We start from the raw sequence: 17,840 nt of genomic DNA, 5'->3' as shown, positions 1-17,840 counted from the left end.
GATAATCTGCATACACCACCAAAATTCATTTTTTTTAAAGAGTGTTCAGCCCTCATGTGTGCGTGCCTGTGTACCACTTATGTGCCTGGTGCATGCAAAAGCCAGAATAGGGTGTCAGATTCCTGGAACTGGCATTTCAGAAGGCTGTGACATGCCATGTGGATACTGAGAATCAAACCTGGGTCCTCTGCATGAGCAGCCAGTGCTCTTAACCACTGAACCATCTCTCCAGCCCCGCTACTAAAATTCCTCAAAGAATCACTCACCTAGTTCTACTTTTCTATTCTCTTCTCCTCTGACAGCAGCATGACAACTATGATCCATTCCCAAACCTCATACATGGTGACCTGGGTTCTTGTTCAGTTGCCTCTCTGGCCATTCTTTCCCAGCCTCTACTTAATCCTCTTCCCCTTCTACCCTCAAATACCTTCTCTTCCCCATGGCAACCTCAAGCACTACACAGAGCTCTAATTCTTTTGTAATCATTCACTCTATCCAACCAAATCACAGTTACTGCTCTGGAAGGAAGGACACAACACTGAGCCAGTCAAGCAAAGCTGTGGCTTCTATGGTATTTTATGCTCCTGCAGAACCCTCCAGATGGACTCACCATTTTCCACTTTGCCCTGTGCCAAGACTGCCTGCCATGAACTTCAACGACAGGGTCCCTTGCTGTCTGACAGTGCCATGATGAAACAAAATATGCTAGATTAAACCCTGAGCCCACATTTCCAATGTGGCTATGTGTGCACAAACTTTTGCGTCATCTTTCTCCTGTATTCACTTACTTTGGCCTCACCAAGCTGCTAGTAGATGTAGGTCAAAATCTAGGAGGCACCTTCTATCAAGACCTACACACCCAGCTACAAGATTCATTCACTCACTCAGTGTGGGTGTGTGGGTGTGCACGTACGTGCACATACATACTCAAGCCCACTGGCTCTCTCTTCAAGCAAACACTATCAAGAGTTCTTGTCAGGCATGATTTTTCTGTAGGTACTGATCATCCCTTGTTTGCTCATCAGCTCACTTTTAAACAAACGATACTAAACCCAGATACTCATGCCCATCCTCTAGAAACATGTATGTAACTGAGGAAAAAGGGGAGTGAGCAAGCCACTCCAAGACTGTGAACAGAAGAACAGACTGCTGTGCATGCTGATTTGCAATGTGGATAGAGGAGAGGCCAAGAAGGCTTATATGAGTCTCAACTAACCAGAAACCCAGAGACAGACAGGTAGAGCCATCAAGCAAGCACATGTGAACTGTAGGCATGCATTCTGGGGGAGGGCATACCCTTCTAGGTCAAGAGTAGATGTGGCCTTGTCTACAACCATGAGAAAGGACAGATCCCCCACAAAATCATAATCTGAAAACTTCAACATAGTGTGTGTGTAGCTGAGTTGTGTGTAGAGTGGAGCCCAAGAGCCCCTATTAGTACCGAGAGGAGAACCACCTTCATCCAATCAATTCTACTCCTCTACTAAAAACAAAAAGCTACAGGGTCAAAATACAACCCAAGAATCTCTACATATCTAAACTACCAGCCCACCTGGTCACCCGGAACTCTTTCTCTAGTTCTTTCCTCAGTTACCCTACACAAGTCCTCCAAAGTTCTCTCCAAAAGCCTCCACCCTCTCAGGTTAGCCTTCATTCTATATTACATTTGCCTTGATAGCACTGAATCCTACCTGTAGTTCACGTGACATCCTGACTAATATCAGTCTCCCCCGACTCCTCCCACCACCCCCATTTGCTCTATGAGGACAGGAATAGAGGCTGAGCCTGTCCTTTCCTGAGCTTTGCACAGACACTGTTATTATCTGCTGAGTAAACGACTTCACTCAAAAGCACCGTAACACATGCCCCACAGTAAATACCAGAATATCTTCTGCCTCCAACAACTGCATAAATGTCGATGCCACACGTTCCACCTCCAATAATTACAGACATATATACATATATATACATCATAGAATATGTTGATTTTCTATTAGCCAGAATGTATATTAACCAGCATTCCAAATTTTTTCTATAGAGGCAAACTATCAGCACACTTTCAGATTAAAGGAACACACAGGAACTCACAGGCTGTAGCACAGCTGCTTGCTGTCTAAAACCCTGCAAAGTCTAGTTCCAACCTTGAACATCAGTGTTAAATCAAGACAGCTCATTGCCTTGATAAATTCAGGTAGCAGTATGCTTAGAAGGTGAGATGCTCCACTTCCTGAGCTAAGCAGGAGTTACAAAGCATCTAGGCAGATCCATCAGCAGGATTTTAACTCTCCAAATAGATACAGATTTAACATAATCTCAATTGCATTTCCTGTGGAAACTGGAAAGTTGATTCTAATATTCAAACAAACACAGGAATGTGTTATAGCCAAAGCAATCCTAAAAAAGAACACAGCTGGAGGCCCGAAAACCCAGCACTCAGGATGCTGAAGCAGTAGGATTGCAGCAAGTGTGAGGCCAGTCTGGGGTACATCAAAACTCAGCCTCAAAACAAAACAAGCACCATTGTATCACAAAGCTCAGTCAGAGATGAAGACTGGTGATGGTGTAGAGAGAGCAAATGAGGGATGACGCACCAGAAAAAAATATTCACATTGACAGTCAAACCACTTTCAACAAGGCTGACACTTCCATGAGGAAAGAACAGTGTTTTTCAGCAAATAGTACTAAACAACTGGCAAATGGACATCCACAGAGGAACGGAAGCCTACTTCACAACGGAAGCCTACTTCACACCACAGACTAAACCTAACACAAATGAACCAGAGACCTAAACATGAGAGCAAATGTTATAAATTTAAGAAGAAAGGATAGATAATGCCAGGTTTCAAGACCTTAGATGAGACCATGGCTTCTTAACTGTGACACCAATTAATAGATACTACCTTATTACCAAACTGCAAAGTTCTATGCTTCAACAGACAATAAGAAAATGAAAAGACAGCCCCCAAATGGAAGAAAATATCTGGTTAAGAACTGATATTCAGAATATAGAAAGAACTCTTACAATTCGGGGGGGGGGGGGGGGGGGGGGGGGGGGGGGGGGACACGACACGGGACCTGACTCTACAAAAGTAGAAATAAATCAGGCAGACACACACATGGCCAACAAACCTATGCAGCAAGGGAAGGAATTGGAACCCTCAGCCCTGCTGGTGGGAGCACTATGCAGAGCAGCCACTTTGCCGAAGAATCCAGGTTAAGAGCAGAGTAAACTGTAAAACAGCACTTCCGTCTTAGGCATGTTACCCAAGAAAACAGAAAACATGCCTACACAAAACTTCTTCCAAGTTCACAGTTGCATTTCCTAACAAGAAAGACACATGCTCAACAACTGACGAGGGATGGGGCAGACATTACAGGGGACATGACACCCAGAAAAAGAGTGAAGTGACGTCAACTTCAGAGCATCACCCCAACAGAAACTTGCCAGTCCATGTACATGAGATATCCAGAACAGACAGACACACCATGACAGGAGGCAGATTAGTAACTGCCCAAGTCAAGGAGGAATGGGGAATGCCTCCTAAAACATACAAAATTTTGTGTATTAATTGTACAAAATGCTGGATTCCAATGTGACATTTTCATACATATATGCAGTGTGCTTTGATTTCAGCAGGTTTTTCTTCCTGGAGTGATGAGAATGCTGTGGATTTATGCAGTGGAGACAGCAGCACAACTGTTACTATAACCAAAGAACAAAAATGATCATAGTCTATGAGATGATATATGAATTCTACCTGAGCAAGGTTTTTTTGTTTTGTTTTGTTTTTTTAAGGAATCAAGCCGGGTGTAGTTAACACTTACAATCCCAGCACTTGGGAAGCAAAGGCAGGAGGATAAGGAGTTCAAGGCCAGCCTCATCTACACACGGAGTTGTAAGCCAGCCTCAGCTCCATAAGGCTGTATCTTAAATAAATAAATAAATAAATAAATAAACAAACAAACACATATACACACACAGAGAGAGAATCAATTCCTTTTAACTACTGAGACTCCTTATACTTTCATCTTTTGTTAAGCAGAGCACAATACTGAGCAATGCTTCCCTGTATGCAATCTATTCAAAGTCATCACTATGAAACATCAGTTGCTAAAGCCCTCTCAACCCCTTACAGTCTTCCAAACTGTTCTTTCATGGTCTTCAATTTGCTTTCTGTAATGCTATGAGAAATCATGAAAAACAAGAAATAAAGGACAGCAAGGAGATGTGAAAGAAAGGCCCACTGAGGTGCGCACACATGGTCACAGGCACTAAAACATCCAGGCTCTTCCTCCCATACCCATTCTCAGGGCACTATTTTTAGTTACGTATATACATGTATGTGTGCATGTAGGTATGTACACAAGGGCAGTCACCTGCAGAGGTTAGCAGCATCAGATTCCTAGAGCTAGAGTTACAGGCAGTTGTAATCCATGTAACATGGGTGCTGGGAACTGAATTCCAGACCTCTGCCAGAACAAAAACAGCAAGCACTCTTAACAGTCAAGCAATCTCTCCAGTCCATGTCTTCCATGTTTATCTAAGAATGCAGAACTCCAACGACTAAGCTGACTGCCCACAACCAGGGGAAAGGAAATGAAGCTTACCCAAAGATGTGAACCATGAGACCACAGCTGACAGTGACATCCACCCCCCAAAATAACTGACATACCTGTTAATGCCCACAGGGCAGAGTACACAAACCACTGTATTCTGGGTACCCCACTCTGCATAAAGCACAAGCTTTGGAGAGCCACAACACCCACCCACTAGTGATTTATTTCTCATACACCAAGGATGGTTGACCAAGAACCTCAGCCTCCAATCTGTAGCTACAATGAACATTTTCCATTACATTTATTTATTTGTGTGTGTGCCTTTGTATGGAGATTAGAAGATTTGTAGGAGTCAGTTCTTTCCTTTTACCATGTGGTTTCAAGGGATCAAATTCAGGTGACCAGGCTTAGTGGCACACACCTTTATCCACTAAGCCATCCTGCCAGCCCACAGTATCTTTTACACTGTTTGATGGAGCCAGTTTAAGGTGCCATGACCCCTGCAAGTACCACAAGCCCCTTCTCACAATCTCGTCTCTGTTGAACTCCTCTATATAACTAGCAAGTCACACATCCTAGCCCGCCTCCACCAGGACAAACACCTAGCCTATAGACACAAGCAGGGTTCAGTCCAATTCTGTCTTGAGTATTTCTGTACCTACTGAGCCATCAAAGGTGAAGTGCGATCATGGTGAGCACTAAACTAGGGTCAAGACATGCATGAGCCATAACCAGTGGCCACAGCAGGCAACACCTGCATGGAACTTAAGCTAAAAACTGAATGAAGAAAGCCCAGTTGCTAGAAAAAAAAAATAAAAGACAACAGAAGAGACAGAAGCCTTGGCATGGAAAATGGGATCCCAGCTCAGCCCAAAGTGTCTCTAGAGAAAACTTCAGTGCATCACCAGGGACAGTCCCAGACTGTCTTGCTGCTTCGCTATCTGTCCAGATACTCAGTCTCTACTCCAAGACTAGAACTGCCCCTACTCAGCCTGTCCTAAGTGGCCGGTCTCTTAAAACCCAAACTGCAGTAACTGTTTTGAAACAAGATTTCATTATGTATGGCTGGTCTGGAACTCACTATATAGACCTGGCTGGCTAGCCTAGGATGCATTACAGGCTTGAAAATGAGACATCACCACGGCTTTCTCATCTTTAAAAGGTGGTAAAATACACGCAATACACAAATTACCATTGTAGCCATTCTTGAACACACGATTTAGTAGCAGTAAGTACATGCCCACTGCATCATTTATCACTGCTTACCTTTAAAAAACATTCACAAAGACCACAGTTTTTATTATTTTGCTGAACCAACTGTTCTACCTCTTCACCAAACGGCAAAAGCAAAGAATCTCCACAGGGCAGGGCAGGACTGGCAGGATGTGCAATAGCAGAGCGTAGTCCCTACACCTGGAGCAGCAGAGCAGGTAATGACATGGCAGAACCAGAGGGCAGAGGAACTACAAATACCAAGAGGACAAATAACCAGGGTGCTCGGTCAGGCTCACCGAGAGGCTGTCCCGTCACCACACCTGCATCAGAGGGTGCTTGACAAGCAGCAATGGTTCACTTAGAATAATGTGACTAGTACCCAAAACAGATGTCTCTTCCCACTGAAATACTTGCAGTAAATTCTGAGCTCTAAATTTGGTCAAGTAATCTATGATCAGTTTCTGGAGGACCCCTAGAAAGAAAGACAAGTACTTCAAAAGCTCTAAGTACCCACTCGCCACCTTTCCACTTGTTATAGCTTTCTTTTTAGCACAACAGCTTCCATCAATAAAACTAAATGAGGAAGAAACCTCCACCAAAGCTTTGTCAAAGCCAACAACTCAGCCAGCATATTTCATAACAGCAGAGATGGGAAGGACAAGGCAAGGAATATTTACAAGAACACCAGAAACTTGAACTTGCCCCCCTGTATCTTTAAGTACAAAAGAAACTCAAAAAGTGAATTATGTTCAAGGCCTCCCCAAACTCCCGACCTGGAGACCCAGGGATCATGTCCAAGTAAAAATGCTATACTATCGATTGCAGTAGACCAAAGCAACTCCCCAACCCACAAGTTTAACAGGAAGAATCTGTGTTTACTGAATTACTGGCAATCAATACATTTTAATAACACTTATATTAATCAACTCCAAAAAAACATAGTTAAATTAATATAAATACTATCTTGAACATACATGTCTGGGGTATAATAATACTTTTTCAACTGCAGTCATATTTTATTACTTAAGTCTATTTTCCAAAACTATAAACCTTATCCACACCTGAATAAAGACTTTAAATCTACCACAGAGGATACCTAAGAAGACTGAGTGTTTCAGTGTTGGACAACTTCATTTAAAACCTTACAAATTTTTAGTTTCTTGAATGTAAATATAATGTGGTAAATAAAGAGGAGGGGCTCTATGTACAGCAAAGCAGAAAGGAGGCACCGCAAAGACTGTACTTCAAATTCCCCTTATGTAGTTTGAGCCTACATACTTATTCTTGACCTGGTGTAAGCATTTCAAAAGGAAAAGTTCCACAGAGCAGCCTAGTATCAGCAAGGCTGCTGCAAAGTCAACTGTATATATCCACCTTCACTTTCTTATCATCATGAGACAGAATGGGTAGAGCTTTCAGGTCATTTCTAGGACAACCCTCTATCCATCAGGACAATCTCCTCACAATCATTACTAACTCACTCATGTCAGAGCTGAGGTTTGGGAAAGACACGATGAGAAGAGCCAGAGTCAAAAATAACGAATGGACGGGAACTGTCTGATGAAAACGAGGTAAGGAGGTCAGAGAGAGAGGTTTCTACTTAGGGGCCCCAAAGTAGCAGCAAAGTCAGCAGAAACACCTGCTGGTGGGCCTCCTTAGTCCACAGTCAGCCTTGCTACTTTTGGAAAGGAAGGAACAGCACTAGCAGGATTTGTTGCAACCAGAGGATTAGCCTATCACTGTTTGATTCAGGGTAGAACAAGGATGATAATGCCAATGCCATGAGACCTGTCCAATATGTAAAACCTAATCATTGCAGCCTCCAACTTTTCAGAAATACTGCAGAGGTACACAGTTTTAAAAAATTACAAAATTTTACCATTAAATAGTTTTTTCTTGGGGCCAGCAAGATGGCTTAGCCAGTAAAGCACTTGCCACCAAGCCTGATGGACCAGAGTTTGAGCCTTGAAATCCACATAGTGGAAAAAAATGAACTGACTCCAGCAAGTATAGCAGGCTTTTTTGAACCACTAGACCCCAAATCATGACACAGAGACTTATTAATTATGAATGCTTGGCCTTAGCATAGGCTTGTTTCTAACTAGTTTTTTTTCCCCCTCTAACTTAAATTAACCCATTTCTATTAATCTATGTGCTGCCCCAGGCTCATTTACCTCATCTTCGTACTGTCCATCCTGCTTGTTCCTCCTGTGTGGCTGGCCCCAAGAGGGCTTCCCCCTACCCTCAGTCTCTTTCTTTCTTCCCACCAGCCCTGCCTAGCCCTCCTGTCTAGCTATTGGCCATTCATCTTTTTATTAGACTAATCAGGTGCCTGCCTTAGGCAGACAAGGTAAAACAGCAACACATCTTTACATAATTAAACAAATACAGTACAAACAAATGCAACACATCTTTACATAGCTAAACAATTATTCTGCAACACAAACAAATGCAACACATCCTTACTCAAACAAATATTCCATTCCATAACAAGCAAGTTGTCCCCTCACCTCCCCACGTCTCCCCCACCATACAAATTAATGTTTGAAAAAAAAAAGCCCGGGGCTAGAGAGTCAGCTAGGCAGTTAAGAACACACACTGCTCTTAATGGACCCTAGATTAGTTCCCAGCACCCATGTCAGTGGCTCACAACCACCTGTGACTCCAACTCCAGGGGGTTCCAACATCCTCTTTGGGCCTCCAAAGGCATAGCACTCATTCTCACGCACACATGCCTGTGTACACACACATACAATATACACATAATTAAAAATATAATCTTTAAAAAATAATCCCTAGGGCTAGAGAGATGGCTCAGTGGTTAAGAACAGTGGCTGCTCTTCCTGAGGACCTGGGTTCAGTTCCCAAACACCCTCATGGTATTCACAGCTCCCTATATAACTCCAGTTGCAGGGATCCAATGCACTCTTCCGGCTCCAAGGGCACCAGGCACAGAAGTGGTACACAAAACTTACATGCAAGGAAAACACTAAAACACATAAAACAAAATTTAAAAATTTAAGAACAAATTTTAAATAAAAATAATTCAGTCTGGAGAGATGGCTCAGTGGTTAATTGCATGGGATGCTCTTTCAAAAGACCAGGGTTCAGCCGGGCGGTGGTGGCGCACGCCTTTAATCCCAGCACTCGGGAGGCAGAGCCAGGCGGATCTCTGTGAGTTCGAGGCCAGCCTGGGCTACCAAGTGAGTTCCAGGAGAGGCGCAAAGCTACACAGAGAAACCCTGTCTCGAAAAACCAAAAAAAAAAAAAGACCAGGGTTCAATTCCCAGCACCCACATGGCAGCTTACAACTGTCTGTAACTCCAGTTTCAGGGGATCTGGCACCCTCACATCAATGCATGTAAAATAAAGTTAAATAAATTTTTAAAAAATAAAGACAGCTTATTATAAAGAAATATAAATAAATAAAATAATTCCTGTCTTCAACATTATAAATAGGACTAGGGGTGTAGTTGAGTGGTAGAGCATTTGTTAGCATCCACAGAGCCCTGCATCCTACTCCCAGCACTTCAAGGGGAAAACTTATATTCATACATTAATTTTTACATAAATTATATATATACAATCATATGCACATATGAATAAATAATATACTGTTCAATAATTATAAATCATATTTAAGTAATATCAAAACCATTCAACTCTTAGGAAAAATAACTGTCACGTGTACCTTCAAATGCATATCCAGAAGTGAAATGCTTCCTTCCCCCTTTGTACATCTACAAATAATAATAATGATAATAATAAAATAAAAACCCTGGCTCACAGGTAAGCCACTTATCCGTTACCATCAGACAACTCAGTTCAACATAAAGGCACATGAAGTTCCAGCTCTGTTCAAGATGTATCTATGAGTTGTCACATGACTTAAAATGCTGCCCCAGGGATCTGGGGAAACAGTTCAGTCAATAAAGTGCTTTTATACCCATGTAAAAACTGGGTGCACCAGCACACTTCCAAACACTGGGAGGTAGATACAGGTGGCTCCTTGGGGCTTTCTGACCATCCATTCTAGCCAGTGAGCTCCAGGCTGAATGACAGAACTGTCTCAAAGAGCTGGAAGGCACCACACCAAAAGCTAAGTTCTGATCCCCATATATATTAAATTTTTATATAAAATTTTTATTTATATGGTGGGGGAGCATGTGGAGGCCAGAGGACAACTTGCGGGAGTCAGTTCTCTTTCTACTACATGGGTTATAGGAACCAACTCTGGTCCATCAGCATGGCTCCAAGTACCCTTATTCACTAAGTCATCTTGCTGACCCCAAAAAAGGGCAAATTTAATAGTAGAACTTTGTAATTTCCAGAACTGTTTACCTCTATAGCATTTCTGAAAAGTAAATAAGCTGTGATGATCAGGATTTACACATGAACACAAAAAATAATGATTAATTTTTAAAAAATCCAGAGTAAGATACATTGGCAAGGCCCTGAGTTCAGTCTCTAGCACATGCACACACAAAGAGAGTTTTAATAAAGATAGGTATCAACAGAAATGATTGCAGTTCTGATCATCCACTCTAACCATGAACTGAGCTAAAATGGTACTGCCTAAAAGTAACACTGCTATTTCTAAATGTCCTTGGCAATTAAACATTCAGAAAGTCAGTGAAGCCCCAAGAAAGCTGAAAAAAAAAATTAACTTGTTTACAGCTAACCATTCATCAGTCACAGGCATGAAAGATGCCAGAAGCCTCCACCTTGGCCCTGCAGAGGAAAACCTCCCTGGAGGAGTAGCTACAGTCTACGACTACATGAGTGTACAATCTAGAGATCTGAAATCTGACTCTAGTTCAAGTATTGCTATGCCTTCCAACATCAGTGTATCAAAAACAGAAATGTTAAAACCATAAAATAACCAAGTTATTTGATATATTTCAAGAGTAACTAAATGCTCATAGACCAAGTGCATTCCAATTGAAACATAATCTGATCCCCAGGCATAACCTCTTTGAAATGAAGCAGAATCCTCCAATACCTCAAATGATAAAATAAATACCCTTGGTAACACTATAGCACTCTAACCTTCTAGTAAGAACAAAAATTTTGTGTCAATATGTTCACAACACAGCTCTACACAAAAATCATGCACTAATTAAAACTGCTGCTTTAGATCTCAAGCTGTCTGGCCAGCAACCCTGCCCAAACTGAACTGCTGCAGACCAGCAGGAGCAACTACAGCATTATCAAAACAACTGTGGCATCTCATCTTTTGTATTATCTTTCATAGTTGACTTATGAACTGACTGGTGGTAAACTGATTTGTGAATATACCAGTTCAGGAATACAAAACAAAGAAATAGAAGCATAAAATTCATGAATGAAAATGCTGACATCTTAGCTCAGCTCCCAGAGCTGGAGGAAACAGGGAAGTATGCATTTATTTTCTGGGATGCTAAATCACCAAAGTCACTTAGTGAAGAAGGTACACGAAACAGCCTTTCCCTGCTCAGAAGGAAGGAAGAGGGACAACAGAAAAACCATTTGCCTTTGCTCTTGCCCAGAAACAAGAAACAGACAATGCATGTGGCACAAACAAGCACCGCTTATGAAAGACTTAACTATTTCAGGTTATTAGAGTTACTACTAGCACTTTTTAAAGGTGTGTGTGTGTGTGTGTGTGTGTGTGTGTGTGTGTGTGTGTGTGTGTGTATTTAGGTGTCTAAATAAGCAGGATATAATCTCCATTCCCATCATAAAAATTTTTCCCAACTTGGGGCTGAAGAGATGGCTCAGCAGTTGAGAGCACTTGCTGTTCTTCCAGAAGTTCATAGTTGGGTTCCCAACACCCACATCAGGTAGGCTCACACCTCTTCTGACCTCTGGGGGCACCTACATAAATACACACACAGCCACACACATATACAAATTATAAAATAAATCTTTAAAAAACTTTCTCCCACTATGTGGCCTATCATCCACAAAGAGCATGTAACAGCAACAAGATCAGACTGGCTGGCTCTGCCACACTACAATGATTGTAAGTAATTCTAAACATAGCAGTAAAACTCACAGGCCTGCAGAATACTTAGATTTTTATGTTAGGGAAAGGATGTTTTTATGGAATGATGTAATGTAAACTACTATCACAAAACTTTGATTCATTCAGGACTATTAAAGCAGCTAGTAATGAGACTGTTCACATTTTTCATCTTTTGGCCGAATTGAAACACTAGGAAATAAAAACTTCTGTAAAGTTTAGATACAATTCTCTAAAATCCTTCTATTCAAGACACTTAAGCCACCAATTCTAGAGCCCTAATGTTAAGATTATTCCATCCTTAGAAAACAGGAGCAGCCTCAGAGCCTTTGTGACCTCTACAAAGCACAGGACTTACAAGGACGGTCTCACTAACCATCTGCACAGCTTAAAATAGCTATTCACCAAAATGGATTTTTTTTAATTTAAGCAATAAACAATTCTGCCAATAAACATTTTGAAAAGGAGATCTTATTAAGTTAAAATGCAAACATGCCAGTTTTATCTACAGATCTGGAATGCTGGCGATCACCTCAACTTCCATAAGCACCTTTGATAGAACACCACTACCCCCTTGTGGATTCAAAATAAAAATTCTTATCTTGAATCTAGTTTTGAAATGTTCCATTCTGCTGAACTTCCACCAAACTTTAGATTTTCTTCAACTAAAAACAGCTATTTTATCTCAAGTACTTTCTAAAAAGAAGGGGGAAACACATTTTAAGATCACCAAGGCCATCAACAACTTTGTGGTGGAAACAGTCAGGCACTCTGTTGTTACACAGTTACATTTCCAATTACTACCTTAAGGTTGTCTCAATCATTAATTGCTAATTACATTACTCTCGTAGCTTTGTGCTTCCTATGATTTCAAACTTCACACCAATTTCTTATCATTTCCAAAGGGTTTGATATCTACCTCAAAAACCAAGGGGGTAACAGACTCTTGAGAAAGGGACTAAAACCAAGTCTAAATTTACAAAGACAGAAATTCCTTACTTAACTCACATGTCTTCAGAAATAATTCTTGGCAGTCTCAACTAATCCTGATAAAAGAAAACTACAGTGCATTTTTTAAAAGTAGAAACAAGACGTGTGGGTTGTTTTTTCAGTTGAAAGAGCATCTCCAAACCAACCATGGACACACATGTCTGCAATCCCAGAACCTGGTTGGCAGATCAGAAGCTCAAGGTCATCTTCAACTACACAGTGTATTCAAGGCCAGCCTGGGCTACATGGGACTCTGCCGAGAGAGAGAGAGAGAGAGAGAGAGAGAGAGAGAGAGAGAGAGAGAGAGAGAGAGACAGAGACAGAGACAGAGACACAGAGAGAGAGACAGAGAGACGCAGACAGACAGACATGGAAGGCCAAAGATCGGTGATGAAGAGTGCATCTGGAAGCATCTGCACACAGCTCTGACATCATACATAAACAAATCTCACTGATGAAGATTGAACAGGCTGACATACGTGGTTTATCCATTCTAACAGATGCTAGGTTTTTCAACAGTGTGAAGTGACATGGACAGAGTCATGATGGTCCACACTGTACAGAAGTCTCCACCCCATTCTCAAACATAGGCAGAACTCATGAGAGGACAGAGTAATTAACTGTTGCCAGTATTCATTCGAAACACTAAGTAGGAATAAAGAGGAAAAAATAAGGTGCTTGGTAGGTGTTACCTTATGGTAACTGATAAGGAAAAATGGAAATACTGCAAACTCTGTTACAAAGGATGCAAACACCATTTAGAACACATACCCAAAGGTATCAATTGTGTCCCAGCCCAAAACCAGTGACTAAACACAGCAGGAGCAATCAGAACTAATCTTCAGGATGGTCTGCTTTATTTGGGATTATCTTGTTACTGTTACTGTTGTTTTGGGGAGAGGGGAGTAAAGAGAAGTGTTCTGGTTGGTATGAGGAAGTACAAGGTAATGTCACTTACTTTTTTTCCAAGCACTATCATACTTGGCATTTCTTTCAAGGCATGACACAGTTCATGCAAAGCCCTGCAGAAAGCAGGGGGAAGAAGACAGTCCAGGCCAGCACACCTCCTCCTAAGACACCCTGTGCTAACAACTTCAGAAAGGGGCCATCTAAATCTAAAGGGGGGGAAAAAAGCGACTAAACTTTTCCAAATGAACAAAGGACTCATGTACAAGAAAACATGCAATTATATCAAGAATGAGCAGAACACTGGGATGAATACACAAGAGCCGTTACAACAAAGGGTACCTCGGTCTTTCCATCTTGTGCTGTCAATTATTTGAAAAATAAAGACCATTCCTCTTAAGAGAGAGAGAGAGAGTAAAGTGGGGATTAATATGACTGGCTGGGCCTCTCCACACTGGGGTGCACAGTATTTTTAAGTCAAGAATGAGGTTTTAAAAATGCTCAATAAACATTACCAGTCTTTACAGGAGACCCACGCAAGCAATGATGCTCAAAACAGAAAGAGAACCTGGCAACAATGTCTCAACATGTTGATGGGGAACATTTACTATAGAGAACACTAGGATGTATCAGACTTGCTCAATGTCTACACACTTCTCATCCACAACAAATACTAGAGGGTGGCAGACCATCTCCACCTTCTAATTGACAGTGCTCACAACCACAAGACAACTGAGTACTACACCCACAATGGCATAAACAAAAGGACATGACTGTATCTGAACAGCCTTGACCCTAAACCTGAGCAGAAGAGAGGGAGAGAATGGGGAGCAGAGGGAAGGCAAACAGGTGGGCAGGCGGTGCCGCTTCCTAAAGTAAGGTGGACAAAGAATTAGAACTAGAACACCTCCATCCTCACCCCATACATCAGACTGCAACACAGCACAAAGTGAGGCAGAGGAGTTCTAAGAGAGGGTCCCACACTTTCTGCAACAAAAGCTCCCAATGACTAGTATAGTTATTAACTGTACCCAAAAAAGTGTATACTGCAATCTAACCAGAGACAGAAAGAAGCCAGATAAATTCAGCAAAAACAAATTCCCAAAATCCTCCATGGGGAGGCTTAGAAATCTGAAGGACAGTGTTTACTCATCCCCTTGTTGGGACTTAGATCCCATGCCACCTACCTATCCTACAGGTAGAGAAGGAGAAAAGGAGGTAGAACTTGAGCTGCCCAGATCAATAAACAAAGTATGATGATACCGTAAGATACACAATACTGAAGATGACCCAGGCAATGGAAATGCAAAAGAGCCACATTATCACCTGTCACCACAAAAGCATCAGTGGACAAAGGGCACAGCCATCCACAGACAGTAAGGGTTGCCACAGGAGTGCAAGCTACAGAACTGGCTTCTAGAGCCGCTGAGGAGAGAAAACCTGACTTCAGAGAGAAAAAGAATGAGCACACTTCCGATTAACGTTGATCAATGTCAACATCGTAATGAATACCTCACCTGTACCCAAAAAGAATCAGGCTTTACCAAAAAAACAGAAAGATACAAATAACAGTACTATTAAACAGCATAAAGAATTGAAAGTCACATAAGCTAGTAACTGTATCATGCTCTGGCCTTGGAGTGTGGCCACACTTAGGCACTAGATTTAGATAACTGAACAGCAAAGCAGAGTGATGGCTCATTCAGTGCTTAATACATGATAGCATGAACCAAGATCATCAGAAGAAAGATTTTTTTTCTAAAAGTTCTTTATGTAAAAATGATCTGTTATGTATAAATGCTATGTTCCATGCATATGATACTTTGTGTGCAATGCTGCTGTTCTAATGTATACTAAGCATTCCAATCACATATCTAAATTACCTAAAAGTTACACCTGGACAGTCACATTAAGAATGACTGTATTTTCTTATATGTGCATGCACACAAACACACACTTCACAATCTGGAGGAAAGCTGCTAAATGCCTCTCCCAGTACACCATCCACCCTGTTCACCACCCCCACTCTTCCAGGAAGGAAGGGAAAAGCTCCACAGGATAGCGCACACTAGTCAAGTATTTTTTGCAAGACTACAATACACAAAAATTTAAATTCAGAAAAAAAGTTTATAAGATTCTATTAAAGTCAAATACAGATAGATTGACATATCATTTACACAATAGGGTAACAAGATCCACTATGGTCTCAGGCAAAGTCACTGAACCCTGCAGATCCTTGAATTCAACAGACATCCCGGAAAGGGCTCCAGAGTGAATAGCTGAGTAAGGGAGCAGCCACGACAATGACTTCAGAAGAGCGACACTAAGATACCACCAAACACTCAATGGGCACAACTGCAGGTGGCCAGAGCTTGAGAACCCTCTTCTATCACTGTTCCCAGAAGGTGCAAAGGGAGTTTCTCCAAGCTGCCACAGACAGGACATAAGGAATGGAACAAGTAATGAACAGGGTGTAGGGAATGGGGAATGGGCTCAAGAGCGGCTACCTCAAGATCAGAAAGAATTCAAATCCCACTGGCACACCGACTAACACCTAGTAAACACAGGCAAACTGTTCCTTCCTCATTCGAGAATGGGCCAGTGAGGGGGGGAGGGGGGGACTAAATCCGGCAGGGCCTGAAAACTAAAGCAAACAAAATATGTGACTGAACTGGGTATGGCACCCCCTGCTTGTGAGTTCAGCATTCAGAAGGCTGAGGCACGAGGACTGATCCCCAAGATCAAGGCCAAACTGTTCTACACAGCAAACTCTAGGTTAACCTGAGCTACAAAACATGACCTGTCTCAAAAAGACAAAACATTAAAATTTTTGATAAAGTAAAAATGATGAAAATGTGGCTAAGTATGACATAAACTCATCTCTAAGAGCGAAGAGTGATGCTAGTCTTTCAGAAAGGGAAAGCTGACCCAATCTGACCTTGAGGAGAGGTTATTGTGCACATGTCAACATGCAGAATCCAGTGAAGGGTGAGATAGAGAATCCCAACATTTCCCAGAAATAGGGTAAGTCAGATCTTCAAGGAGACAAGAGAAAAAGTTCACCTGGCTTTTCCCAAAATGCTGGTGAATGAGAGGTAGAAGGGGAAATTATGTTTGGACAGAAAGATGCAAAGAAAAAAAGCGAAGTGATTAAGAAAACAGGGTAACCCGACTCACTGCAGGAGGACAGAGCTGCTTCCTAACCATCCAGAGCCCAGCCACACAGGAAGCACAAGCTCATTCAACTCAAGCCTAACTTTCGGCAAGCAGTTCTCCTCTGTGGCCCTTCATTACCTCACCTTCACAGTCCACGTGCGGGGCACTCTGCTGGACAGGGACAACTCCCAAAGGTAGTTAGTGGCCTGGAGGAGGGCACAGAAGAGCCAGCACCAGAAACGGATGACTGTCCTGGGTCTACGCCAACATACACAGCAGGTATTCAACTCTTCATTTCTCCAAGGCTCACTAACACCCCTAGAAACAAACAAGACCCCTAAGCTAACAAGAAGCACAGGATGAAAACAGCCTAAAAATGGAAGACACACACAGGAAAATGAGACCAAAAGCTTTCCTTTCTGGCACTGGGTACCATGCTAAAAAGCAAAACTAGAGCCAACTGAGGCATCTCCTTACTTGGGAAATCAAGGTAGAGGGCTCCCTTGCTAGGCAAAGTGCTTCAAGAGTGCACACAAAGCTGGAAGGAGGGTGAGGCTCCACACTAAGCCTGCTAAAAAGTAAGATTTCACTGCTGAGTGAAAATGTAAGAGACAGGGCAGTGAGGCACCTGAGCAGAGCCAGAGCTGCTGGGCTCTCACACTCACCAGCCCCAGAGAAGAACCTGGAAAAACCCTGCCACCTTCCCAGGAAGAAGCAAGCACTTTCCAAGGTACCTTTTCCTAATTTCACAGCATCTCTCAGTTCATTGGCTGAAATACAACAGGGACATACTTGAGGACATCAGTTCCCAGTTCTATCAGGAAGAGGCAGCTTCTTCTCCATTCCTATCATTTTCCCAAAACACAGGAAATCTTTCTCCTACATTGCAGTTTAAAAAAAAAAAAATCAAAATCAAGATAAGAACCTTTACTCCTCACAGAATTGAGCCGAGAATACTGTCCCTAGATTCCAAATGGAAAAGTCTGGGCACTCATCAGCAAGCACTCCACAC

General features: G+C 42.1%; 1 protein-coding gene across 11 annotated transcripts in view; it reads right to left on the bottom strand.

The window, feature by feature from the left end:
• Camta1 (calmodulin binding transcription activator 1) overlaps positions 1 to 17,840 on the bottom strand; it is an 857,753-nt gene that overhangs the window by 837,603 nt on the left and 2,310 nt on the right. For 8 of the 11 annotated variants that reach the window (XM_052717375.1, XM_052717378.1, XM_052717377.1 and 5 more), the window contains exon 2: positions 16,972 to 17,146. The exons of the other annotated variants lie outside the window; for them this stretch is intronic. In XM_052717375.1, the coding sequence (XP_052573335.1) occupies positions 16,972 to 17,146 (175 nt within the window). The remainder of the gene's footprint in view (positions 1 to 16,971; positions 17,147 to 17,840) is intronic. 11 annotated transcript variants of the gene reach the window in all.

This window comes from Peromyscus californicus, unplaced genomic scaffold (assembly GCF_007827085.1).
Source record: "Peromyscus californicus insignis strain IS unplaced genomic scaffold, ASM782708v3 Scaffold_5__1_contigs__length_169319896, whole genome shotgun sequence".
Classification (NCBI taxonomy): Eukaryota; Metazoa; Chordata; class Mammalia; order Rodentia; family Cricetidae; genus Peromyscus; species Peromyscus californicus.
This window is presented reverse-complemented; position numbering and strand designations above follow the sequence as displayed.